We start from the raw sequence: 27,618 nt of genomic DNA on the forward strand, positions 1-27,618 counted from the left end.
CTTTAGGAAAGTAGACTACTGGAATGCAAGGTGGTACCCTGTTGTTAATTGTAAACTAGCTAAAGTCAAGAAACAGAGAGTAGAACTGAATGGATAATTATCTAAATGGAGAAGGGTCATTAGTGGAGTGGCTCGAGGGTCTGTACTGTGATCTGTGTTGAATAATGGGAAAACATTGAGATGGTCCATTATTTTTACAAATATTAATAATTCTAGTTTTTTGTTAGGTATTTCCTGCTGTTCCTATCAGGTTTCAGCAGAGTAATGTAGCACTTGGGCATGAAGATACAGCCCAGCAATCCAGCATTAGAGGCCAGAATAGCAAATATCTCCACTGCCACCATGTACTTGCCTTTGGTGCTCAGGTAAGTTGGGATGAAGGAGACCCAGACACTGCAAAACACCAGCATGCTGAATGTGATGTACTTGGCCTCATTGAAACTGTCAGGTAGATTTCTTGCCAGGAAAGCTACGATGAAGCTGACACCAGCCAGAAATCCCAGGTAACCCAGAACACAGTAAAATGCAACTATTGACCCTTCATTACATTCAATTAATATTAATCCAATTTCTGATTTCATGTTAAGATATAGGAATGGGGGAGAAGTGAACAACCAGGCAAGACACAGAACAGTTTGAATAAAAGAACAGCAAAGGACTATCGTAACTGATACCCTGGAACCCATCCATTTCCGGAGCTTGCTTCCAGGTTTGGTGGCTTGGAAGGCTGTGACCACAGTTATAGTTTTTGCTAGTATGGAGGAGAGAGAGATGGAAAAAGTGATCGCAAAGACAGTCTGTCGGAGAAGGCAAGTCACTTTTTCAGGACGTCCAATGAATAACAAGGTGCAGAGGAAGGAGAGCATGAGGGAGATAAGGAGAATATAGCTAAGGTTCCGGTTGTTGGCTCTCACTATGGGAGTGTCTCGATAATAAATAAAGATTCCCAGAATGACAGCAGTGATTAAAAAGAAGACAATGCTGATAAGAGTCAAAGCTATGCCCAGAGGCTCTTCATTGGATAGGAAGGTTATCATTTTTGGGATGCAGGCATCTCTGTTCGAATTGGACCACTGGTCTTCTGGGCATGTTGTACAGGTATCCATATCTGAGAATGAAAAATATTGTTTCATTATCTCATAAATAGTATCATTTACAAGATTGCAAATGAACATTTTTCCCTTATATTATGGGATATTTCAAAATCAATTTTTTAGCAGACAGTAACAAACATTAAACAAATAACAATGAGCTTTCTGCAAATCTTATCCTGTTAGAAGTATTTAAGTCTGAAATGTTCATTGTATAAAGGATCCCATATCTCTTACACAAGGGAGGTGTAGTGTCATTGACAATATCCAACTCATGTTTCTTGATTAGACGTAAGGTGTTCCACTAGAACATGGGTAGGTCCATTTTAAATAGACCACTGAGCTCACATCTGACACAGATCAGAATATAGGCATTGGAAAGGTGGGCTACAGGGGCTGTGGCCTCCCCAAAAATTGACTGTGGATCTGCTCCACCTACCTCCTTTTTAGCTGTTCTAATTTAAAATTTTTGGCATGTAATGTATTATTCTTTCCTCCCTCCCTCCTCCCAAGTGACATAAATGTGCATGAGGTGAGTCTTTTTCATTTGAAAGGAAGCTCCGGAATGAGGGCATAGGATGAAGTTAAGAGGTGATTGGCTCAGGAGCAATCTAAGGAAATAATTTTTTACAGAAAGAGTGGTAGATACATGGAATAGGCTCCTAGTAGAAGTGGTAGAAACAAAGACTGTGTCTGAATTCAACAGCTTGTGAGACAGGCAAATGAGATCTCTCAAGGAAAGGAAGAAACAGGATGGGCCATTTGGCATTTATCTACCGTCATGTTTCTATATTCTATATAGTTCTTGAAGGGTTGAGTTTTGCCCACAGGCTATAGGTTGAACAAGCCTAGTTTATAGAAATAAATCTATTTGTGTAATAACGTTATCTGGATATCAGCCTTGAATATCTGGATTTTATAGTCATGGCAGCCAGTCTTAAAAAAACAACTATTGAATGTCAAGGCTGAATACTGACCCACATTATAATGATATAACTCACCAGTTTGGTTGGAGATCTCTCCCTCTGGACAGTGGATACAGTCATAGCAGCAGATGGGCTTTCCTTCTTTGGGTAGTTTCCTGAACCCAGGAAGGCAACTTGGGCTGCATCTGGACTGTGGTGGTATCTGAGGATTGAGGAAATATCTGAATAGCTTGAAGTATCTATCCCTGGTTTGTAAAATTTCAAGGGCAGCATTACATTTCTCTCTAGTTATGAGCCAATGTGAGCTAGGGGGTGGCATATTCTTAGAGGTGCCACAGAGGCCAGGAGTGATGCAGCATTTTTCATAGCTGCCCTCCTCAAATCCCAATCAACCACCAGGAATTATTAAGGTAACCACCAGGGGGTTTGAGGGTCCACAGGAGAGGGGGATTTGGGCTATGGAGGAATCTGGACCATGGGGGGGGGGGAGAACTTTATCTCCGCTCTGCATGGTCCAAAGCTCCTGGATGCTAAAATAAGACAGCAAAGTGCTGGGGTTAATTTACCATCAGTTTTGAGCCCTAATGCGATCTGCGTTATATCACCATAAGTCTTGAGATGCAAAACATGCATTCCTTTCAAAATGCTTTGTCAAACCCATGACACTTTTTTCCAGTCATCTTCCCTATCATCTCTGTTCATCCCTTATACTCCTTCTACATTCCCTTGATGCAAACCATTTGATTCTTCTTAACCCGAAAAAGGCCAATTATGAATCTACAAGAACCTCAGCTTTCTATTTCATTGCCCCCCAATTTTGGAATGATCTCCCTCCCTACTTCTGTTTAGAACCAACCTTTTCCAAATTTAAGTTTTTATTGAAATCCTATTTCTTTTCTATGGTTTTTAACCTGGAAGACACTTGAGATCATTTCCAAGGAGGCCCAGGCCGGTTTTGAGTTCACAAGACACACAAGCGGCCTGATTGTAAAAACAGCACCTCTTTTTAGGTGCCTCTTATTGTTGCCTAATTTCATTTATTTTTATTTGGTTTAATTGGTACACTAATTGGCTGTGCCAATTAAAACCCAATTAAAATGTAATTTTAAAAAATGGGGGTGCCTAAGGGCACCTCTAAAAATAGCACTGTTATCAAGTCTTATGACTTGATATCAAGTCTTATGCCTCTGCTTCAAAAAACCTTAACAGGCTCTTCCCTTATCTACCTGTCAGATCATTTTGAATTCTCAGGCCCCTCCCGCACACGTAATGCCTACCTGTTTGCCTTCCCGTCCTTAAAGGGCTGCATCTACAAGAGATTCCTTGATAGATCTCTGTCATTCCAAGCAGGCAAATGGAATAACCACCCTCATTTCGAATTCACCCTCCTACCAAACTTTCAGGAAATCAATTAAAACCTATCTCTGACAAATTCCTCTGACTCCCTCCCTGCCTTGTATCCCTGATATGCTTCTGGATATACCTGACTAATCCCAACTGCTAAACTAATCTGAATGTCTTGTATGTAACATCGCTGTCTCTGTACAGTCTTTTCCTCTGTAAACCGCTCTGAACTGTTGTGGTACGGCAGTTTAAAAAAATAAAGCTATTATTATTATTAATGCCATGGTTTCTTCTATTAGAATTCTTGGAGTGCAAAGTAATAGAAATTTGTCAATGATGCTGCAAGGTAATCATTTTGTACACAAGAGATTTTTTATGCTATGCTAACTTAGCTCTTTTAGGTCTTATTTTGGCAATGTGCCATTCCAGTTACCTGAGCAATCAGCCTATTTCAATATAATTTATTTAGAAGGACAGTAAACCCTTTTTTCGTAAATTGTGCATTGTTCAGAATGCAGCAGTTAGTTCGATTTTTAATCTGAAAATGTTTGAGCATGTGACTTCATTTTATCGGAAACTGCCTTGGCTCCCAGTGGAGGGCAGAGTTTTATTTAAGCTTGGCTGATTCCTTTATAAAGCTTTGCATGACTTAATGTCCAAATATGTGATTGATCGTTTTCTGTTTACGTTCTAAGGTTGTCCTAATCATAACTTATCATTTTTTTTTATTTCTCCTTCGGTGAAAGGCTCTACCCTAACACCATTTATAAGTCAGCAACTATCTTAACAAGCTGGGACCTCTCTTCGGGCATTTAAGAGCAGAATGTCCCTGCACATACTGGGCAAAGACATGCTTGAACTTGCAGCCAGGGTAGGGACACGTCAGTGGTCTCAAACTCGCGGCCCGGGGGCCACATGTGGCCCTCCAGGTACTATTTTGAGGCCCTTGGTATGTTACCATTGTTCTGGAATGTTGCCCGCCTCACTGCTGTAACCTCATGCAAGCGCTTTCCTGCATCTGTACGCGATTGTGAGGCGGAGTGGAGAGGACAATCGCGTACAGACGCAGGAAAGCACTTCAGTGAGGTTTACAGCAGCGAGGCGGGCAACGTTCCGGAACGTAAGGTAACCATAGGAGGCAGTGCAGCTTGTGCGTGTGTACGTAATCTCGTGAACTCTCACGAAATTCGGCACCTCTCCTGGCGGTGACTGCTTGATGTAAGATGGCGGTTGTGTCCGGTGCTGGAGGAGGTGAGAACTGAAGGCGGTTGTGGACGTGACCACCAGACACTTAAGGCACAAGTTTTCCAGGCACAAGTCGGATAATGATTCTCCCCTCTACAAAAAATCTTAGAGGACTACACCAAAATCTTGTCTCTTGCAGTTGATACTTTAGATTAGAATCTAAATCACAATTTTGCATGAGGTAAGACTCATTATAGTTTTTAAATCTTTCCTTAATTGCTTCTGATAATTTCAGCTATACTGTACACAGTTGAAAGCAGTGCAACATGCAGAAAGAGAAAAACTATCCAAACTTCACTTTCTGCATGTTGCACTGCTTTCAGCTGTGTATAGCTGAAATTATCAGAAGCAATTAAGGAAAGATTTATAAACTATAACGAGTTTTACCTCACGCAGAGTTGTCATTTCTTTAATAAGACATTAACTATTTTTTCTGCGGCCCTACACGTACCTACAAATCCAAAATGTGGCCCTGCAAAGGGTTTGAGTTTGAGACCGCTGGGACAAATGGACTTATTAAATTTCCAACACCAGCCCCGAAAGCACCCGGACCTGCCCCAGAACACCAGATCATTCGGTTGACCACATGGTAACCCCTCCTGGCCTAAATGCCATGTGCGTCAACCATAAGTTAATGTCCAAAGTACCCACAGGACATGTGCAGGTTCTCCTCCATTTTATCACAGAAGGCCTCATCATAGTTGAGCCTCCAAATTTCTGTTAAGCATCTAATACCGAGTCCACATATGCCAGGAGTATGACATAATCTTGCGAATCAGCTCAGCCCCAAATGCCAGCCAGTCTCAAGAATGACTGGATCCAATTAATCGCACAATGCACAAAACTTGTGATCTAATTCAAGGGTGCTATATCTATCATATCAATCAATCTTTCAACCAGATAGTATTTTTTACTATCCGTTGCTTAATAACATTTTGCAACACCAAAGAAAGCCACACCTGTGGAGACTGTGTGGTGCAGCCCCAGCACCCCGGGGTTAGGGGTTCAAATCCTACACTGCTCCTTGTAACCCTGGGTAAGTCACTTAATCTTCCAAAAATGCCTTCCTTATATCAAAAAACTGTAAAGTATGTCTTAAATGTACTCCTGGTATATATCATTTTCTTTTGTCTAGTTAAAGTAACCTCAGTAAAGGAGGAAAAGCCTCAGATCCCCGTATGCTTACAAGCGCAAAGCTGAAAAAGCATACTAGATAGGGAAATAACTTCATGGGCTGAAAAACCTCCTGCTCAAGCAAACTTCACAGTCATGCAAATAATGCTTCAATATGTATTCAAACTCAGTGAGAGGTCAAAAATGAATCAATAACTTATCTTAGCTCGACTTGATGTGCTGTTTACATTGTTAATATAGTATAATGTTGATACTGTGTCCCCCCACTGCCGACAGTAGCTAGCTGGGCGTTTTGCAAGTAAGCTGCATCAGGGCGTGGGACTTCACTGTAGGTGCTATGACACAAGAGTTCACAGGAGCCAGTCAAAGAAGCCGCTGAGCACCAAGCAGGCATGCCAAAGTGTGCTCCCACTCATTGCAGCTCAGCGGCAGAAGAAACCAGCCGCGGACGACTGGGTTAGCAGCGGGGCAAGAGCGAGGAAAGCTCACTCCTGCCCGCTGCACTGCTGGCCCACAGGGTCAGAGGAGGTAGGAGGACAGGCCTCGGTGCAGAGTCTGACAGAGGGAAGGGTGTGGCTGGTTGCAAAGTCTGAAAGGGGGAGGGGGCTAGGTGCAGTGCATGATGGGGAGAATGGGGCTAGGTGCAGTGCCTGACTGGGGGGCTGGGTGCAGAGTCTGATGGGGGGGCGGCTGGGTATACAGGCTCACAGGGGAGGGAGGGAGGGAAGGAAGGGGGCTGGGTGCAGACCCTGACAGGGGAGTGGGCTGAGTGCAGTGCCTGACAGGGGAGGAGGGAAGGGGGTTGTATGAAGTGCCTGATAGGGGAAGGAGGGAAGGAAGGGGGCTGGGTGCAGAGCCATACAGCGGAGGGGGCTGGGTGCAGTGCCTAACAGGGGAGGAGGAAAGGGGAGCTGTTTGTAGAGCCTGATAGAGAGAGGAAGGGAGGGAGGGGCTAGGTGAAGTGCCTTACAGAGGGGGGAGGGAAGGCGGCTGGGTACAGATCCTGACAGGGAGAGGCTGGGTACAGGGGGTAGGGAGTTGGGAAGGCAGGGAAAACAGATGCTCAGGGGTTTGGGAAGACAGATACTGCACATACAGGGAGAGGGTTGGGAAGGATAAATGCATGGGGGGTTAGGAAAGGAGAAAAAGAGAGATTCATAGGTAGACTAGTGGGAAGGGGAGAAAGAAATGCTGCTTTGGGGAAGGGAAAAGGAACGTAGAATTGTTGGACATAAGTTTGTGGCATGAGAGGAAAACAGAGAAGATGTATATGGGGAAAGGAAGAAAAAAGGAGAATTGTTGGACATGATAGTGGTGGAGAGGAGGGAGGGAGAAATGTTACACTGGAAGGGAGGAGAGATGACCCAAAGAAGGAAGAGATGTTAGACCACTGGAATGGGAAGGAATGGAGGGGAGAGAGAAAGATGCCAAACTGCAGAAAGAAGAGGAGAGAGAGTTTAGACCTCAGAAAGAGGGAGGGAAGGAGAGAGAGATGCCAGACCATGGGAGAGGAGATAGATTCCAGGCTATGGGAAGGAGAAGAGAAAGATGCCAGACCATATAAGTGGGGGACCATAAGTCTGAAGATTTAGGAGTAATCATCAGTGCAGACAAGAAAACTGCCAATCAAGTGGAGAAGGCTTCATCTAAGGCAAGGCAGATATTGGGTTGTATCAATAGAAGTTTCGTCAGCTGAAAGCCTGAAGTCATAATGCCGTTGTACAGGGCCATGGTGAGACCTCATCTGGAGTACTGTGTGCAATTCTGGAGGCCACATTACAGTAAAGATGTGCGCAGAATTGAATCGGTTCAACGGATGGCCACCAGGATGATCTCGGGGCTCAAGGGTCTCTCGTACGAAGAGAGACTGAACAAATTGCAGCTCTACACTCTCGAGGAACGTAGGGAGAGGAGAGACATGATCGAAACATTTAAGTACCTCACGGGACGTGTCGAAGTGGAAGATGATATTTTCTTTCTCAAGGGACCCTCGGCCACAAGAGGGCACCCGCTCAAACTCAGGGGCGGAAAATTTCATGGCGACACCAGAAAGTATTTCTTCACAGAGAGAGTGGTTGATCATTGGAACAAGCTTCCAGTGCAGGTGATCGAGGCAGACAGCGTGCCAGACTTTAAGAATAAATGGGATACCCATGTGGGATCCCTACGAGGGTCAAGATAAGGAAATTGGGTCATTAGGGCATAGACAAGGCGTGGGTAAGCAGAGTGGGCAGACTTGATGGGCTGTAGCCCTTTTCTGCCATCATCTTCTATGTTTCTATGTTTCTATGGGAGAGGGATGGAGGGGAAGGGGAACAGAGGGAGGAGATGGTGCATAGCAATGGGTGCGACATGGAAGAGATAAGAAGAAAAGCTTCTTATGGATAGATGGGAGGAGGGGAGAAGAAAGAGGGAGGAGAGGTACACATGGATAGATAGGAAGGGAAGGCATGGAAAAGTAAATTTTGAGAAGAAAGCAGAAAAATGGAAGAAAGTTGAATGTTAAAAGTTAATGCTAAAGATGGATGTATAGAAAACACAAAAGACCCCCTCTCATCAATACTGGGCAAGATTCTCAAATAATATCATCATGTAACATTTAAAGGCTTTTAAATATTTTAATGTGCTCATAAGCTCTTCAGCAAGGTGCCACAACAACGGTACAACGTCGCTGGAAAGGTGCTTGAATTTTAATCATAACACATTGCATGGAGCAAGGAATCTTGCTTCTGCTGGAGTGGCAAATGGATAAGGTGGCCCTGGATACACAGTTAAGAGCACAGATAGAAGGAAGTGCAGCACCACAATCAGTGAGGAAGACAATGATGTGGAAGAAGAAGAAGAGTCAGAAGAAGAAGAGGAAGCATGCACCCTGCTCCTACACTTCCTCTTGTGCTACCTCTTAGACCCCTTAGCCCCAGCACCTGTTTTTAACTGTTTACCCAAACAAGCAGCACCAGTCCTTTCATTCCTGCTCCCTCCCGTGATTTCCCCACCTACCAAATGCACTTTCATCCAGCATCTCCTACTTCCTCTCCCCCCTTCCCATCCCCCTGAATCCACCAAATGCCCTGTAATGCAGCATAGCTCCCTTCATTTAAAAGTCAGCTGCTCTAAGGGGTCCAGTGGGCTGAGATGTCCTTTCCTTCTCAACCCATCCCGCTCCAAAGTGCCCCTCACTTTTTAAAATGCAAAGGGGTCACTGGTGTGGCAGTGATTCTCTAGTGCCACTAGCACCTTCCTTGGTGCAGTTCCTCTGCCGCGGTCTGACCTCTCCAAATCAACTTCCTGTTTCCACTTGGGCATACCACGGCAGAAGAACAGCACTGAAGAATCTACCAGCAGTGCTAGAGAATCACAGTTATGTAAGCGACCTTTTTGCACTTTAAAATATGAGGGGGCTTTAGAACCAGGTGAGGAGAATAGAAGAGCATCCCGGCTTATGGGGACCCCCCTGGAGCTCTGGGGCACTTGCATTGCTTCCACCCACCCAAATGCTGGCCATGGCTCAGATGGTGCATACTATTGTTTATTAGTGAACCCTATTGCTCAAATATTAAGCACGTACTGTACTATGACTCTTTCACATAAGTGATGCTTGGCGTCAAATTGACAAAGTGCTAAACAACACAGGCGTTGTCAGTTTGACACCTAGTATCACTTATGTCAATTATCTGTGTCGCTTGAGTCAAATATTAAGCACAATATTTCAATAAGTCACACTACTTATGAGTAGACATATTATTATTCAATAGTGCAAACAACCAAGCAATGTGGCATATTACTCTGCCCTCTGGTGGCAAAATGAAGCAATGGCATGGAGTGGCATTTTCAATATGACCTCTAAATCCAAGTTTAGATGTTTTGCGAAAGATGCACATAAACAGTGGCATAATAACAGGGTGCGATCCACCCTGGGCATGGTCCTGCAAAGGTCATTGCACCCCTCCTCTCCTTGCTACACACCTGCACCCGTTGCATTCCCCCATACCTTTTATACTTCCCTGGCAGTAGCCAACACTGACATGAGAGGTTAGAAAGGGAAGGGGAAAGGGTGTGGTAGCGGTGAGGGGGAAGAGAGTGGGGGAGGGGCACGCTAACCCTTACTATGCCACTGCACATAAATCTAGTACCAAAGATGCTCATTTTCAAAACTGCTAAATGTATGTCTCTTTTTTTTTTTTTAATGGATGTGTTGGTGTTCAGTTCGTCTATTTTTTTGAACTATTTACAAAAAAAGCATGTCTAAAACAAAAATGTACAAATCAAGTTATTGGGAGTAGGAGGGAACAGCAATTTTAGTAGACTGGACATACCGACATTCCAGAAGAGCACTGGGGTACCTTAGGGGGCACTGCAGTGAACCTCACATAAAAAGCCCCAGTCTTGTAAATATCAGCCTTGGTATTGTTATTTTTATTTGTAACTAGAAGCATCGTATGTGTGTGATTCAGCATCTTCCATCTTGTTTTTGGGTTACTCAAATCTGACCTGTGTAAATGACTTGTCCCACACAATTGCCTTCTCATTGATGGTAAAATCCTTTCCTGGTGGAGCATACGGGTTATAACTTCCAACTATTTCACTTGTCCATGCACCACTGGGCAGAAAAATCATGTTTGTAATATCATATCCAATGCTGAGATCACCATTCTCATTAAAAAAGATTTCCTCACCCAGAGCATTCTTAAAGTGGAGGTTCTTCAGATAATGATGAAGCTAATGGAAAAGCAAATTAATTTTTGTGAAAATAATTGTAGGGTTACATCACTAACTTCAAGCACAATCTGATCCTGAGTTTACAAATGGATTTCCTTTAGAAGCAATATATATATATATATATATATAATGCCCTCTTATTAAATTTAAATCATCTTTATTAAACATATTTCTTTTAAAATCTCAACTTTCCTTAAAATTCAACTTTCCTTAAAATACATTAAATTCATTCAATACATGCTAAAGTGCTCAGTGAACCAAGAAGCGGCTGCAACCATAAATCTGCTCAAAGTATTATTCAGCTTCTGTTAAGTCAAAAGCTCATGGGTTTAAGTTCTTAGAAATTCAGGCAGCTCTTAGCTTCCTCACTTTGATTCAATGTTCACAGTCCTTTAAAGTCTTCCCACTCAAGATTTTTTTCATCTGAATTCCATTTCTTATTAGGCACAGCTGCAACCCAGTGCAAAATTAAAGTGCTCAGTGCTTATGTGCTATATCCTTTAAAAGCTTATCTTCTGAAGCCTTGCAGCTTCTCTTCCAGTTAAAGTCATGTCCCGCTGTTACCAGTTGTCTCCTGCCTCCAACTCAAGCTGAGTTTCAACTTCCTCGTCAGGGAGGGTTTATTCGCTAATGCTGGGAACAGTTACACAAAGCTCTTGTTACCTAACCAGTCAGATTTCATCGATTTTTAACTATCTAGCATCATACAAACATCGCCATCAATATGCACTTAAACGTATATTTTCAAACAACATATGACTGTATGAAAGTGTAAGAATTATAAGATGGTATTTTGTTTTTTGGGGTGAATGAGACATCAATTAAATATATTTAGATTGGGACCCTGGATGTGGAGGGATCTCTTACTTATTTATGTATTCAAAAGGGAATCAGGAAAATATTTAGTAGCATGGTATAAACATTTAAAATGGCTTTTAAAATATTTTCATTGAATGTCAATGGACTGAACCATCCTATTAAAAGAAAAAAAAAAACCTTAATTTTTTTTTAAAAAACAGCAGGAAGCGGACATATATTTTATACAGGAAACTCACCTATCTGCCATTGAATCGAAAAAGTTGGAAGGGGGGTGGGTTAAGCATAGTTGTTTTGCTCATGCAGTGGGAAAGAAGGCTGGGATGGCTATCCTAGAAAATAGAAAATGCTCAGCTGCATTTAGTGTAATTTCAGCAGATCCTGTGGTAAGATGGATTCAGGTGCACATGAGCTCAGGAAAAGATATTCTGATGCTTTTTAATATTTACGCCCCTAATTCATATCAGGCTGAATTTTTCAAAACTCTTCAGCAGTTGATTCTGCCACTGGCTTCTTCTAATTTAGTAGTAGCGGGGGACTTTAATGCTGTTATGGATCAATTGCTGGATAAACAACCCAGTAAACTAATAAAATCATTGGGCTTAGATAATTTAGTACAGTCCTGTGGCTTGAAAGATATATGGCGGATTCTTCATTTTAATGCTCAAGAATTCTCTTTCTGCTCTCACGTACATAAATCATTCTCAAGAATAGATTATATTTTTGTTTCAGATCAATTAACTCAGCAGGTTACAAATGCCAGCATAGACCCAATTATTTTATCAGATCATGCTAGAGTTTGGATTGAATTTAATTTGCTGAACAAGGTGGTATTAGACCTGTTTGGAGATTCAATAATACACTGCTTGCAGATTCAAACTTTCTTGAGGAATTTCAGTTAAAAATGAAGGAATATTTTCAACTTATTGCCTCAGAGGAAATCTCTTTAGAAACATTGTGAGATGCTTTTAAAGCTACAATGAGAGGGCAAATCATTTCATATCCGGCACACATTAGGAAACAACTTAAAATTGAATTTTCCAATTTGGAACAAAATATTAAGGATTTGGAGTCACAATTGGCCTTAAAATGGGAACAAACTACTCTGCAGGCCCTTTTGAAAGCTAAATATAAATACAATGAGATTTCCTCACAGTTGGCTAGGAAAGATTTGTTTTCTCAACAGGCTCTGTATTATGGAAGCTCGAATAAAGTGGGAAGATTATTGGCTAATTACTTCAAAACAAAAAAAAAAGTAAGTAAAGACTGTGGCTATTAAGTAAAGATTGTGGCTATTAAAGATGAGAAGGGTGGAACTCATTCTCAAATTGGACATATTTAAAATCAATTTCTGAAATATTACAAAGCTTTGTATTCTTCTGAGCTTTATTCAGACAAAGAAATTGAGGGTTTAGAGTTTTTAAAAATCAAGGGACCAAACATATAAAAGGAAATCTTGAGGCGCCTATATCACTGAAAGAACTTCAAGCAGCGTTGAAGTCTCTTAGAGTTGGGTCCGCTCCAGGCGGTGATGGTTTCACTGTAGAGTTTTACAAATCATTCCAAATTACATTATTACCTCATCTTTTAAATTTATATCAGGCTCAACTAACTAAAGGTTGCATTACAAGTACTATGGCAGAATCTTTAACTATTGTTTTACCAAAGCCAAATAAAAATCCCATGCTGGTTTCAAATTACAGGCCTATTTCTTTGATTAATGTAGATGGAAAACTTCTGGCTAAGTTATTGGCTTTACGCTTGGCCAAGGCTCTCCCTTATATTATCGGTATGCATCAAACGGGATTCATTGCTCAAAGACATTCTTCAAACAACACCAGACTGGCTTTTCATATGTTGAATTTAACAAAAGCTATGGAAGATCCAGCCTTCTCTGTATCCTTGGATGCAGAGAAGGCCTTTGATCATGTAGAATGGACCTTCTTGTATCAAACAATGGATTGGTTTGGTATAGGATCTGGATTTATTCAAATGATTCAAACCTTTTATAGTTCTCCTTCTGCCAGATTATATATTAATAATACTTTCTCAGAATGTTTTTGTCTGGAGAGGGGAGTTAGACAAGGATGTCCACTATCCCCTTTGCTTTTTGACATTATTCTGGAACCCATGTTGTAGCTATTCAACAGGCAAAGGAGATACAGGGTATCCCTTATGCAGGTCAGGAATATAAGGTCTCTGCTTATGCAGATGATATTTTGCTTCATTTGAAGAATCCTGAATCTACCATCCCACATTTACTAGATTTGATTGACCGATTTTGAAAATTTTCTGGATATAAAATAAATTGGAGTAAATCAGATGTTCTTCCGCTAAATGTACACTATCCAAAAGGATTATTTGACTCATTCCCTTTTCTTTGGAAGGAAGAGGGTATAAAATATTTAGGGATTTGGATTCAAAAAACGTTGGAAGACATGATGAGAGTAAATGAAAAATCCTTATTGCTCTGAAATGTGTGAGCAATGGAACCCATTACATCTGTCTTGGTGGGGGAGAGTCCAAATGGTTAAAATGATGATTTTTCCTATGGTTTGCTACCAAATGGGTATGTTGCCAGTTTATTTTCTGGGATCCTTTTATAAGAAATTGAATAGTATTCTCACCAAATTTATTTGGCTGGGTAAAACTGCTCGTATTGCTTTAGTATCTTTACAAAAACCAATTGTGGCGGGTGGGGTACATTTCCCAAACTTTTGTAGGTACCATCAGGCCTATATACTGTGTCAGGGTATGTAATGGATCCTTCCTGAGCTCATGGAACATCTCCATGATTGGCTTTATTTAGAGTGGCAACTTATGACCCCATTACGGTTGAGTATCAAGTTATCCAGTTATGTTAAGGACAATAGTATTTTATGTGACACCTGGAAAACCTTGAAATTTATTAACAACTTAACCGATATTCCAGTAGAGAAATCCACGTGTCAATCCTTATGGCTAAACTCCAAGATTCAAATTGGCGAGTCTAAGTTCTTCCGGAAGCATTGGATGCAGGCAGGGATACGTACACTATATGATGTTTTATCAAATGGGAAAATGCTTGATTTTTCACAACTGCAACTATCATTTGGTATTTCAAAGTCTCAAATTTATAAGTAGTTGGAGTTGAAGCAAGCCATTCAGAAGGGGTTCCCTGATTGGCGAAATCTAAAAAATCAGTATAGCTTGCCGGTCCTATGCTTCCGGACAGACTTCCTAGGGCATCATGCAGCGGTATAAATTAACATCTGGTTATATGAATAAGAAACCAAAAACAAGTTTGAGAGATATTTGGAGCATTGAGATTATGCAGCAGATTTCTGCTACTTAATGGCCACGGATTTGGTCTTGGAGGATGAGATGTCTATGAGACAAATTTGGTTTTTTATTGTTGCATAGAAGTTTTTGGACCCCTGTTAGATTACAAAAATTAGATAGTTCTAAGTCAAATAGATGTTGGCACTGTCATCTTTATATAGGGACACTGGATCATCTGCTCTTCTTTTGTCCCTTGATACTTAACTTCTGGAGATCTATATGGGGACATATTACTCAGATTCTGGAGACTACGGTTCCACTATCGTAGGATGGGGTAATCTGTGGGATGTTGTTATCTCCTTCACCTCTAGTAGACAGACATAAAAATAGATTATTGGGTATTATGATTGGGGTAGCCATCCAAATGATTACAAAAAAATCAGAAAAACTGTGACCGATTAAATTTTACTTTTCGGTGGCATTCGTCATGTTTATGTTACAGATACAAAAAAATGATTTTTGAACAAGGGGGTAACAAATGGTTTAAACGGGAATGGGGGGTCTATTGATTCTAATTGAATGGTGTTCCCCTATACTTCTGGTTATAATTTACACATCCAGGGAGGGGGTGGGGGGAGGGAGAGAGACAGTATATTGGGATTGTTGTCTGAAAAATATGGAAGTAATATTGTTTGGTTTTCTTGATTACATTGAAATGGGGGGGAAGGGGGGAGAATAATTTTCATGTATTTGATTGAAAGATATAAGTGCTGTTTTTCAAATATTTTGTATGTATTCCTATATGCACTGTTTTAAGTTTGAAAAAGAATAAAGATTTATTAAAAAAATAAAAAAAGAACCTAAAGCATAGGTGTTCTCAACCCCCGTAGCATTGTATTAAAAAAAAGTCTCAATTTTCTATAACACAGGTATACTGTTCCTGTAGCTCGTAATTGATCCTGTGGTATATATAGAAAATCATGCTTGGAAAAGGACTTCAAATACTCAGACCCAGCTAAACAATCCATGCCTTTACTGGGGTCATGAACACCATCTTGGCCTAAATGAGAGAGCCTAAGTGAAAGTATATCCATGATCTGCCCTGATTCGCACATGATCTGTTCCCCTAAGCACGCCTACCTGGAACTTGTAGGCATCAATGAAGTTGGGTGCCTGCCATCTAATAAATTGTTTTTTTAATTGCAATTTAATTTAATTATCAATTAATAGTGCCAATTAAGCCTAATTGATAAGTCAGGTGCCCAAACTGTCTAAGTATACTGATCCAGGTGTCTAACTTTAAATGTCTTTTATAGAATCTGGCCCTTATGCATCACTATGCCAGGTTCTATCTGCTCTAATATACCGGTGCCTATCTCACACACCTCTAACTAGGTAGGTATTATTAGGTGTGTCACTAAGCACTTCATAGAAACATAGAAACATAGAAAGATGACGGCAGATAAGGGCTACAGCCCATCAAGTCTGCCCACACCATTGACCCTCCCTTTTAAGTCTATTGACCCCCTTAAGTATAATTGTAATTATACTGCCACTCTACTGACCTGCTCTTTCAAGTCTATATCCTAGTGACCCTATCCCTTGGCATGACCCTCATAGGGATCCCACATAGGGACTTTGACTTCGACTTAGACATCGACATAGGGACATCCAACATAGGGACATCCGACATAGGGACTTCGACTTAGACATCACTAAGTATCCTAAGAGTTCCGTGTGCAACCCTTAATTGGTAATTTTATTTTATTTTTTTTTTTTGGATTGGCTGAAAATTGGTTGGTCAATTACCACACCAATTTTTTAAAAATGTTGGGCTTGGATATGAAACCATTTAAAAGTGGCCTAATAAGCCTGCTATTTCAGAAGGCATATCCGCCTCAAAGTTGAGAACAGGGATGGTTCGATTTGTGGTGATCTCATGGGTTAGCTATGATGTGTAAGATGATGCGGAATGGTCAGTTTTTAAGATATATTAACTAGCAGGTATAATATTTAGCAAATTAAGTTGTTTAAGTTTTGTCTGTGTTAGTAATTTTATTGTTGATTTTCATTACACCACCTCAAATGTGATAATACTGATGTTACAGAAAAAAATTAATATGACCAGAAAACATTAGCTCCTACTTTCTCATTTGTAGGAAGATAACTGGTAGTCAGACAAGAGGGGGTGCTATTTTAGATTTGATCCTTAGTGGAATGCAAGACATGGAACAGGAGTTCACATGTAGGTAACAAAAATCTCATGCACGAATACAGGATGTCCAGGGCGGTACTTGGAGAGACCTCCCAGGAAAGAGACTTTGGAGTTATGATCGACAAGTCAATGAAGCTGTCCACGCAATGTGCAGTGGCGGCAAAAAGGGCGAATAGAATGCTAGGAATGATAAAGAAGAGGATCACGAACAGATCGGAGAAGATTATCATGCCGCTATACCGGGCCATGCGCCCTCACCTGGAGTACTGCGTCCAGCACTGGTCGCCGTACATGAAGAAGGACATGGTACTACTCAAAAGGGTCCAGAGAAGAGCAACTAAGATAGTTAAGCGGCTGGAGGAGTTGACGTACAGTGAAAGATTAGAGAAACTGGGCCTATTCTCCCTTGAACAGAGGAGATTGAGAGGGGACATGATCGAAACATTCAAGGTACTGAAGGGAATAGACTTAGTAGATAAAGACAGGTTGTTCACCCTCTCCAAGGTAGGGAGAACGAGAGGACACTCTCTAAAATTGAAAGGGGATAGATTCCGTACGAATGTAAGGAAGTTCTTCTTCACCCAGAGAGTGGTAGAAAACTGGAACGCTCTTCTGGAGTCTGTCATAGGGGAAAACACCCTCCAGGGATTCAAGACAAAGTTAGACAAGTTCCTGCTGAACCAGAATGTACGCAGGGGCTAGTCTCAGTTAGGGCGCTGGTATTTGACCAGAGGGCCACTGCATGAGTGGACTATTGGGCACGATGGACCACTTGTCTGACCCAACAGTGGCAATTCTTATGTTCTTATGTTCTTAACTGTGTTAGGTCCACTAGGAAACATTGATCATAACTTGATCAAATTTGAGCTGATACCGGGAGTAACATCACAAAAGAAATCTACTGTAGGAGCATTTAATTTTCGAAAGGGCGACTATGATAAAATACGGAAAATGGTTAAAAAGAAGTTAAAAGGAACAGTTGCAAATGTTAGGAATGTAAACCAGGCGTGGATGTTATTTAAAAATGCCATTGTAGAAGCCCAGACCAGATGTATTCCATCTATCATCAAAGGTGGAAAGAAGATGAAACTAGAACCGGAGTGGTTAAAAGGTGAAGTGAAAGAGGCTATTATAGCCAAAAAAAAATCCTTTAAAGAATGGAAAAAGGATCTGAATGAAGAAAATAAGAAGGAATACAAGCACTGGCAAGTTAGATGCAAAGCATTGATAAAGACAGCTAAGAAAGAATATGAAGAGAAACTTGCAAAAGAGGCAAAAACTCATAGCAATTTTTTTAGGTACATCAGAAACAGAAAACCTGTGGGACCATTGGATGATCAATGAACAAAAGGGGCGCTCAGGGAGGATAAGGCCATAGCGGAAAGACTGAATGAATTCTTTGCTTCAGTCTTTACAGAAGAAGATGTAAGAGATCTACCTGAACTGGAAATGGTTTTCAAGGGTGATGATGCAGAGGAACTGAAAGAAATCTTGCTGAATCTGGAAGATGTACTGAGCCAAATCGACAAGCTAAAAAGTGATAAATCGCTAGGACCGGATGGTATACATTCCAGGGTACTAAAAGAACTCAAACATGAAATTGCTGACCTGCTGTTAGTGATCTGTAACCTGTCACTAAAATCATCTGTAGTACCTAAAGATTGGAGGGTGGCTAATGTTACACCAGTTTTTAAAAAGGACTCCAGGGGACATCTGGGAAATTACAGACCGGTAAGCCTCACTTCAATGCCGGGCAAAATGGTAGAAACAATTATAAAAAAATAAAATTGTGGAACACATAGACAACATGATTTAATGAGATGGATTCAGCATAGGTTCAGCCAAGGGAGATCTTTCCTCACCAATTTGCTGGACTTCTTTGAATGTGTGAATAAACATGTGGATAAAGGTGAGCCAGTTGATATAGTGTATCTAGATTTTCAGAAAGCTTTAGATCAAGTTCCTCATGAGAGGCTCCTGAGAAAATTAAAGTGTCATGGGATGGGTGGCAAAGTTCAGTTGTGGATTAGGAACTGGTTATCAGATAGAAAACAGAGGGTAGGGTTAAATGGTCATTTTTCTCATTAGGATGAGAGTAAACAAAGGAGCGCCACAGGTGTCTGTACTAGAATCGGTGAAATTTAACTTACTGGAATGATGGAAATTGGAACGATGAGTGAGGTGATTAAATTTTGCAGATTACACTAAACTGTTCAAAGTTGTTAAAACGCATGCGGATTGTGAAAAATTACAGGCAAACCTTAGGAAATTGGAAATCTGGGGATCCAAATGGCAGATTGAATTTAATGTGGACAAATACAAAGTAATGTACATTGGGAAGAATAACCTGAATCACAGTTACCGGATGCTAGGGTCCACCTTGGGGATTAGCACCCAAGAAAAGGATCTGGGTATCATCGTAGACAATACAATGAAATCTTCTGCCCAATGTGCGACAGCAGCCAAAAAAGCAAACGGGATGCTGGGAATTATTAAAAAAGGGATGATTAACAAGTCTAAGAATGTTATAATGCCCCTGTATCGCTCCATGGTGAGACCTCATCTGGATTATTGCGTTCATTTCTAGTCTCTTTATCTCAAGAAAGATATAGTGGCGCTAGAAAAGGTTCAAAGAAGAGCGACCAAGATGATAAAGGTGATGGAATTCCTCTCATATGAGGCAAGACTAAAATGGTTAGGGCTCTTCAGCTTGGAAAACAGACGGCTAAGGAGAGATATGACTGAAGTCTACAAAATCCTGAGTGGAATAGAAAGGGTACAAGTGGATTGATTTTGCACTCTATCAAAAATTACAAAGAATAGTGGACACTCGAAGTTACAGGGAAATACTTTTAAAACCAATACGAGGAAATTTTTTTTCACTCGGAGAATAGTTAAGCTCTGGAACGCGTTGCCAGAGGATGAGGTAAGAGCGGATAGTGTAGCTGGTTTTAAGAAAGGTTTAGACAAGTTCCTGGAGGAAAAGTCCATAGTCTGTTATTGAGAAAGACATGAGGGAAGCCACTGTTTGCCCTGGATCGGTAGCATGGAATATTGCTACTCCTTGAGTTTTGGCCAGGTACTAGTGACCTGGATTGGCCACTGTGAGAACGGTCTGACCCAGTAAGGCTATTCTTATGTTCTTAAATCAAATTACCTTCCACGGCAAAAAATCCTCCCTTTGTCCATTCCTTAGGTTGATGGCTCCAGAACTAGATGTGATCATGTCATGCAGTGCATGCGCCAGAGCATACACAGCATTGAAGGTGTTATAGCTGTACTCATCTTTTATGACATCACAGTCGAAGTGGAAATTGTTTGTTTCATTATAGCTGCAGGATCTATGGATGCTCTCAGGGCACTTGTCTTTACACAGGATCTTCCACCATATCTTTGTGGATGGATTACTTGGAAACACATCAGGATTCACTTCACGGACAAATCTGTGAAAACTTGGAATATCTTTCTTTCCCACAGTAAAAGTTAAGGATTTCATTCTCTCTTTGGATGAGGATTCGATTATTCCCCATTCAGCAATGGTGATCCAAATCTTTCCTGATGGTTTTGAGATGATAAATTCTTTTATAAATTCTATGAAATCTTTATGACAATAGAAAATAATCACTTTAGTTGAAGATGATTGGATGATCTCAAAGTTATTTGTAGTCTGTATAAAAATGTTTTCATTGAACGTTTCTACAAATTCAATGCAGCCTCCACTCCGCTCAATCCCTTCTCTCAGAATCTGCACAGCCTTTATGCTGTTTTCGTCATCATGTGCATAGATACTAACCCAGGTCCAGCCAAAATGCTTCAGTAACCTGATTATCCCAGCACAAAGATGTAGCTCATTGGGGACAGTCCGGTAGAAATTAGGAAACTCAACCTTGTCACTCATGAAAATATTCCCTGAGGTGAAACTGATCTGCTGAGAAATAAAAGATTGAATTCATCACCACCTTTGTCATGTGAAAGTACGTTTCATTCACTTGTCAAATATGTAGAAGATGATTATACTGTTACGTGGAGTTGTGGCCTAGTATATTTTCTCCATTTCATATTCTGGTTAATTCTTTTTTTAAAAGTCAATCAAACAAAAGAACTTCCTGTAAACCGTGCCGAGCTCTGCATCCGTGGAGATGGTGCGGTATATAAACCCAAGGTTTAGTTCAGTTTAGTTTAATAATGATGGTTTCTTTCTCAAGTTTCCCTCTAAGTGCTTAATTACATTGTCAAATATTAAATATACTGTATATTCTTTGATTCAGATCTAATATTACAATAGATGGGGAAGCTAATGTTGGACCATCAGGTCTGGGTTAATTTGCCAAGAATTGAATGATACTCTTCAGGGAAGGTATATACCTCCCCAGTATGGGTACAGACCCCAAACTTTTCATAAAGCTAAGTAATAGCATTATAAGTCACCTATTTCAAGTGATGTTTGCTTTCATGAAACATACAAACAAAGAATGCCATCATTTTTGAAATAGTTTTAAAAGACTGTGATATATTCTTTAAATTTCCCTGGTTTGGAGCTTGATCATTATTGAAAAAGCTGCAATGACTGGAAGGTATACTCTGTACCCATACTGGGGAGGTATATACCTTCCCTGAAGAGTTTCACGTCTCTGAGCAACTTCCAAATTTTTGAGCAAACTCCATAGACAGGTTTTAAGTGAGGTCAGTTTACTTTTTGATACAAGCACTTTCTGACTTCCTTCTGTTTTCAATCAGAAATTTCCCTGCCATTTCTTAAAGAATTGAATGATAGGCTGTGACTGGTTTCTATGATGGGTGATTTTTGTTTCCTTTTGTTTTGTAAGCTAATGGGTTTCTTTTTCTCTTCCTTGCTGTGGACTTAGTAGTTTCTTATTGTACTTATCTATAAGTATTTTTTTTTTTTTTTTTGAAAAAAAAAAAAAGAATTTTGAAACAGAAGGAAATACAGTAATCTCTCCCCTCCACATTGTGACCTTCTTGCTGCTGAGGAAATCCCATAGACCCTGCATTTATTCATTTCTTCTGATGGTAAGAGTGATCCCCATCATTTTGTGGTTAACTAGGTAGAGATAACCAAAAAAACTGAGAGAAAATAAATTCAAAAACAAAAGAAGGATTCACATATAAACGCATATACCCCACAAAGAATCCTCTCTGAAAATTACACTCTTAATTCATTCTAACATTATGTTAATGTAATAAAGTGAAACAATATCAATATATAATATGATTTATAAATATATTTAGAATTTTATTGCTAACATCATAAATTCATTAAAAAACATACACACACATAAAGTCAACAAACAATGTACTGGAGGCGGATTCGTAAACGAGGGTCTCGATCTCTTACTTGCAAAAACAGCTTATGGATCTCAGTCCTCCCAGGGCTTTTCCTTCCATTTTGGAGGCCTGGCAGCATGACTTGGAGAGGGCTCTTAGAGGGGACTTTTTGCTAGGAGTGTTGAAACGTACTGCAGGCCTGAATTGACGTTACCGCACAATTCTACGGGCTTACATTTCTCAAAGTCAAGCCTATTATAAGGGCTGTGTTGATACTCGGTTGTGTGGGGGCTGCTCTGTTGAGGTGAACTCTTACTTTCATGGTCTCTGGAGTTGTGAGGGGATCCTGGATTTTTGGAGAGCTCTGGCGTCCTTTTTGCGGGAGCTCCTGCAAGTGCCCGTTCCTGTTTCGGCCCTTTCAATGTTACTCGCTCATTTCTCTCTGCTCTCTGTGTATACCTCTGCAGAAAAACTGTTTCTTAGTAAATGTTTTATTTTGGGGCAGAAATGTATCTTGTATTGTTGGCTTTCTCCCAAAAAAACAAAAGGAATTGACCCCAAAATATCCACAAAGAAGAAAATCCAGAGAAAACCAAAAAATCTCTGTGGAGTGACGATGTTCCCAAATGGACTTTATTTGAAAGTGTCAAAGTTCCAAAGGTACACTGAAATCATTCACATAAAATAATTTCATCCACATAAAAGTAAATCATCCACATAAGAGCCTTAAAGGACCTAGTCCGCTAGGGATACAGGACCCAACACGATCCGCGTTTCAACAAAAAGTCTTCTTCGGGGGTCCCTGGAGGTCCTATAAAGGTGTGTACGTGGGAAACAATTGTGTGGTGAACCGGAAGTGAGACACTGCTTGCATTTGCACACAATTGTTTCCCACGTACACACCTCTATAGGACCCCCAGGGACCCCCGAAGAAGACTTTTTGTCAAAACGCGGACCGTGTTGGGTCCTGTATTCCTAGCGGACTAGGTCCTTTAAGGCTCTTATGTGGATGATTTACTTTTATGTGGATGATTTTAGTGTACCTTTGGAACTTTGATACTTTCAAATAAAGTCCATTTGGGAACATCGTCACTCCACAGAGTTTTTTTGGTTTTCACTGGCTTTCTCCCAAGCCACCCTCCTTTTGGTATTGGAGAAATGGGCTGCATGAGCTGATGGGCTGGGAAGTTCGGTTGGCTTATTCTTCTCGACGAAGTTGCAGACTCCATATTTGAACATTCTTTCTCCATAAGAACATAAGAACATAAGCAATGCCTCTGCTGGGTCAGACCAGAGGTCCATCGTGCCCAGCAGTCCGCACACGCGGTGGCCCAACAGGTCCAGGACCTGTGCAGTAATCCTCTATCTATACCCTTCTATCCCCTTTTCCAGCAGGAAATAGTCCAATCCTTTCTTAAACCCCTGTACTGTACTCTGCCCTATTACGCCCTCTGGAAGCGCATTCCAGGTGTCCACCACTCGTTGGGTAAAGAAGAACTTCCTAGCATTCGTTTTAAATCTGTCCCCTTTCAACTTTTCCAAGTGTCCTCTTGTTCTTTTATTTTTCGAAAGTTTGAAGAATCTGTCCTTCTCTACTCTCTCTATGCCCTTCATGATCCTATAAGTCTCTATCATATCCCCTCTAAGTCTCCTCTTCTCCAGGGAAAAGAGACCCAGTTTCTCCAATCTCTCAGCGTATGAGAGGTTTTCCATCCCTTTTATCAAGCGTGTCGCTCTCCTCTGAACCCTCTCGCTTGATAAAAGGGATGGAAAACCTCTCATACGCTGAGAGATTGGAGAAACCAGAGAGTCGTAGATGTATATTTAATAGACTTCAATTGTATACTGCCATCCCTGTATAAGTTCTTGTTCCAGTCTGTGCGTTGTTGTGGGTGGGGGTAAGGGGTTCTAGGTTGGGATAAGGGAATCTTGGTGTTACTGTGGAGGATATAAGAGTACAGTCCTCCATGGTGGGTAGATTTTATTGTACAAATTACAGTGTGCCCTTGCCTTTGTTCTGGTTGTCTCTAATAAAAAAAAGATTTAAACCCCTCCCCTACCTTCCTGGAAAAAAAAAAAGAGAGAAAGCCATTGAAGTCTGGCAGTCTTTGGTCTGGTAGTTTAACCTCCAGGAATTATACCCAAAAGAGATAGGGCCTTAAGAGGTCTAGGAAGTTCCCTCTCATCCTTCTTATTGGCAGCAAACAGAGTGACTCTGAGACAGGGCAGGTATAAATATTTCCTTACGCACTACATAACTCTCTACAATTCAGAAATATAGTTCCTTATCTTTGATATCTACACCTCCTATAGGAAACCTTTTAACCATCAAGTAAGGAGGGAAATTTTAAAACAAGTGATTGATGGGGTGAAACAGCATGAATAAATCGCTTCAAACATTGTTCTCTCCTACTGCATATTTACCTGAATATTCTGGCCCTTACAAATAACTCGTTTACAAAACTGGTTTCTGCCTACAGTGAAAACTTTTAGTTAACCAGGGTCAGAAAAATAATAAGAAGAATTTCAGACTCAGTGGTATTTTCTAATTCTTGAGCCTAAATTCCACTGTCTTGAGTGGTTAATAACCTGGGCCCCCTTTTACAAAGCTTGACAGCACGGGATGACGTGGTAAATGTTTTCACTCCTATAGGAATTGAATGGGCCATCGGATCATTTGACGCGTAGCACTCGCCTGCGTGGCTTTGTAAAAGGGGACCTTGGTTTCAATTGGCTGAAGGTTGATGTCCTATAAGGAAAGGTTGTAGAAGAGGATAGGAAGTGAAATCAAAGATGCTGCCTGACCTGTGGGTAGTGGTATATACTGGAGAAGCTGTAAAGCTCACTCGATCGCATAGACGGAAGACCTTCAATGACAGCAGCCAATGGACCAGAACTTTTGCAGCTGTAGTTTGGGACCCCATTGTCTATTCCTGAAAATAAATCCACGGCAGCTCTATACATTAATAATAAATTGTTGTAAGGTTCATAAATGTGGAATCCCAGTGTGAAGTTGGGTAAGATCTCTGAGCTGTTGTTAATCTCTTCGATCGCTGATACAAAAGCCAGAAGCTTGAAATACTTCAATAGTGGACGACTTTACGGACAATAAATGACAGAAAATATGAAACAATTAGCCTAAAAATCAAAGATGCAAAAAGCTATTAAGGTTAGAAACAGTGCTCAAAGTCCAGCATAAATTAAATGGATTTTTTCATCTCTCTCCCTCCTTCCCTCCTTCTATTCTTCAACCATGCGCTCAGGCCACAGCAGATAAATGTACATCCTACCCAAATGCATACAGTCTTAATCACTGGACCCTAGCACCTCTGGTTTATTTTTGGTTTTTTGCCTCTCCATGAACTCTACACTACATAAGAACATAAGAATTCCCACTGCTAGGTCAGACCAGTGGTCCATCATGCCCAGCAGTCTGCTCAAAGACCAGTGCCCTAACTGAGACTAGCTTTACCTGCGTACGTTCCTGTTCATCAAGAACTTGTCTAACTTTGTCTTGAATCCCTGGAGGGTGTTTTCCCCTATAACAGACTCTGGAAGAGCGTTCCAGTTTTCTGCCACTCTCTGGGTGAAGAAGAACTTCCTTACGTTTGTACGGAATCTATCCCCCTTTAACTTTAGAGAGTGCCCTCTCATTCTCCCTACCTTGGAGAGGGTGAACAACCTGTCTTTATCTACTAAGTCTATTTCCTTCATTATCTTGAAAGTATTGATCATGTCCCCTCTCAGCCTCCTCTTTTCAAAGGAGAAGAGGCCCAGTTTCTCTAATCTCTCACTGTACAACAACTCCTCCAGCCACTAGAGAATGAAACGGTGACTGTTTAGCGCAGTACACTGTGGTCACCATAGTAAATCCGCAGGAATGGAGACATTTGCAACTGGTTTACCACATAAATAGGGACAAGACCTTTCACCACCCCGCAGGAATGGGGACAAGATCTTTTACCATCCCGTGGGAGCGGTGAAAAGTCTTACTCTTGTGGTAAAAAAAATTGCGCCCGTGTAAGACTCGGCATCTCCTCCCCGGCTCTTTTTGCGCCTATTTTACCTTCAGGAGCCAGCCATGCCACAATGAAGACAGAAGGAACCCAAAACCAAATCCTGAGACTAATGTGATTTGAATAATAAAATTACCAGCCAACAAAAGGTAGAAAAAAATTAATTTATTTTATATTTTGTGATAAGAATATTTCAGATTTGAAATATGTATCCTGCTAGAGCTGGTATTAGACATAAGTGGAGACCGCAAAGCCCAGGCTGTGGTTCTTTAGCTGCCAGCTGGCTTAGGGCTCTCTCTCGGACCAGGGGGCAGTTGCCCTAGTTGCACTCCCCTAACACTATTCCTGCCATGTATGAATGAAGTATTCTGTTAGCTTGACTTTTATATGTAACATTCTGTAGTAATTTGGTTTGTTCAGTTTTCACAATAGTGGAAGGGATATTTGTGACAGGGAGGGGAGACAGGGGTTATGTTGATCCTTGCTCCGTATTATTTGTGTTTATAAAATGACAATTATACAGAATATTTTATCTTTTTATACTTTAATAAAATAAGATCAGTATAAAATCATAACTATTCGAGGCTTATGCAGATGGGATCTGACAGTTTGAAGGGTGGGGACGGGGACTGAGCTTGTGGGGACAGGGCAGGGACGGAGACTGAACTAGCAGGGACAGGGCAGCGACAGGGACCGAGCTCACGGGGATGGGGCGGGAACGGTGATAAATTTTTTCCCCCGTGTCATTCTCTACTCTACACCCTTAATTATGTAGCAGTCAGCATAAGTTTACTGAGGAAGTAATAACAGGGAGAGATGCCATGATTGGAAGTACCAGTCAATGTTCCCTGACCTCACCAATGAAAATAACATCAGACCTGAGCTAGAAATTCATATCCAAAGCAAGTGGAGTTGGGTCACAGACTGTGAGGAATAGGGGGAGGGGAGGAGGAAACAGCAGAGATGAAAGGAGGGGAGATGAAAAGGGAAAGATTTAAAAAGAAGGGAAGAGGTGATGAGAAGAGAGGGGAGTGACTGCTGGAAGGAAGAGAAAGAAGAGAAGCAGAGCGGGAGAGACAAGCCCCAAACTCCACCGCATTAGTCCCCATGAATGCTGACCTCTCTAGTACCCACACTATCCTCATTCACACATCACTCATACTAGGCATAACATGGAATAAATCAACAGTAAATAAGTGTTTCTAGCTTTGACAACTTTTGCATCCAGAAATCCTTCTAACATGTGTTAGCTACATCTATAGCTCATGTCGTCATCAATCAAAATAAAACCTGCAAGCATATTACAGATAGGGGCACATCTATGATGCTACTTACAAGCTACTTCCTTTTAAAAAGGGGGGTTCTCTGAAGATTTCTATTTCATATTGAGATATGATCTCCATAGTTAAGAGTCCCCCAATCATGATGTCTCCATCCTTGTGGTATCCATGTTCTGACTGAAATGTTTTGATTCTCCTGAGTGTGCACTGACACTCGGCCGTCTTCCACAGGTTGTCAAAGTGCAGCAACATCAGAACCAGCTGAGCTTTCATCTTTAACATTAT

At 41.0% G+C, this 27,618-nt stretch overlaps 1 protein-coding gene across 1 annotated transcript; it reads right to left on the minus strand.

Moving 5' to 3' along the window:
• Positions 1 to 212: 212 nt before the first annotated feature.
• Positions 213 to 27,606, minus strand: LOC117368576 (vomeronasal type-2 receptor 26-like). Its single transcript, XM_033962307.1, has 6 exons — positions 27,389 to 27,606; positions 24,843 to 25,134; positions 19,909 to 20,676; positions 10,232 to 10,459; positions 2,093 to 2,219; positions 213 to 1,108 (listed from the first exon to the last, which is right to left on the minus strand). The coding sequence occupies exons 1-6, from the start codon at positions 27,604 to 27,606 to the stop codon at positions 213 to 215; spliced, it is 2,529 nt and encodes an 842-aa protein (XP_033818198.1).
• Between the last annotated feature and the right edge of the window lie 12 nt (positions 27,607 to 27,618).

Source organism: Geotrypetes seraphini, chromosome 10 (genome assembly GCF_902459505.1).
Source record: "Geotrypetes seraphini chromosome 10, aGeoSer1.1, whole genome shotgun sequence".
NCBI lineage: Eukaryota > Metazoa > Chordata > Amphibia > Gymnophiona > Dermophiidae > Geotrypetes > Geotrypetes seraphini.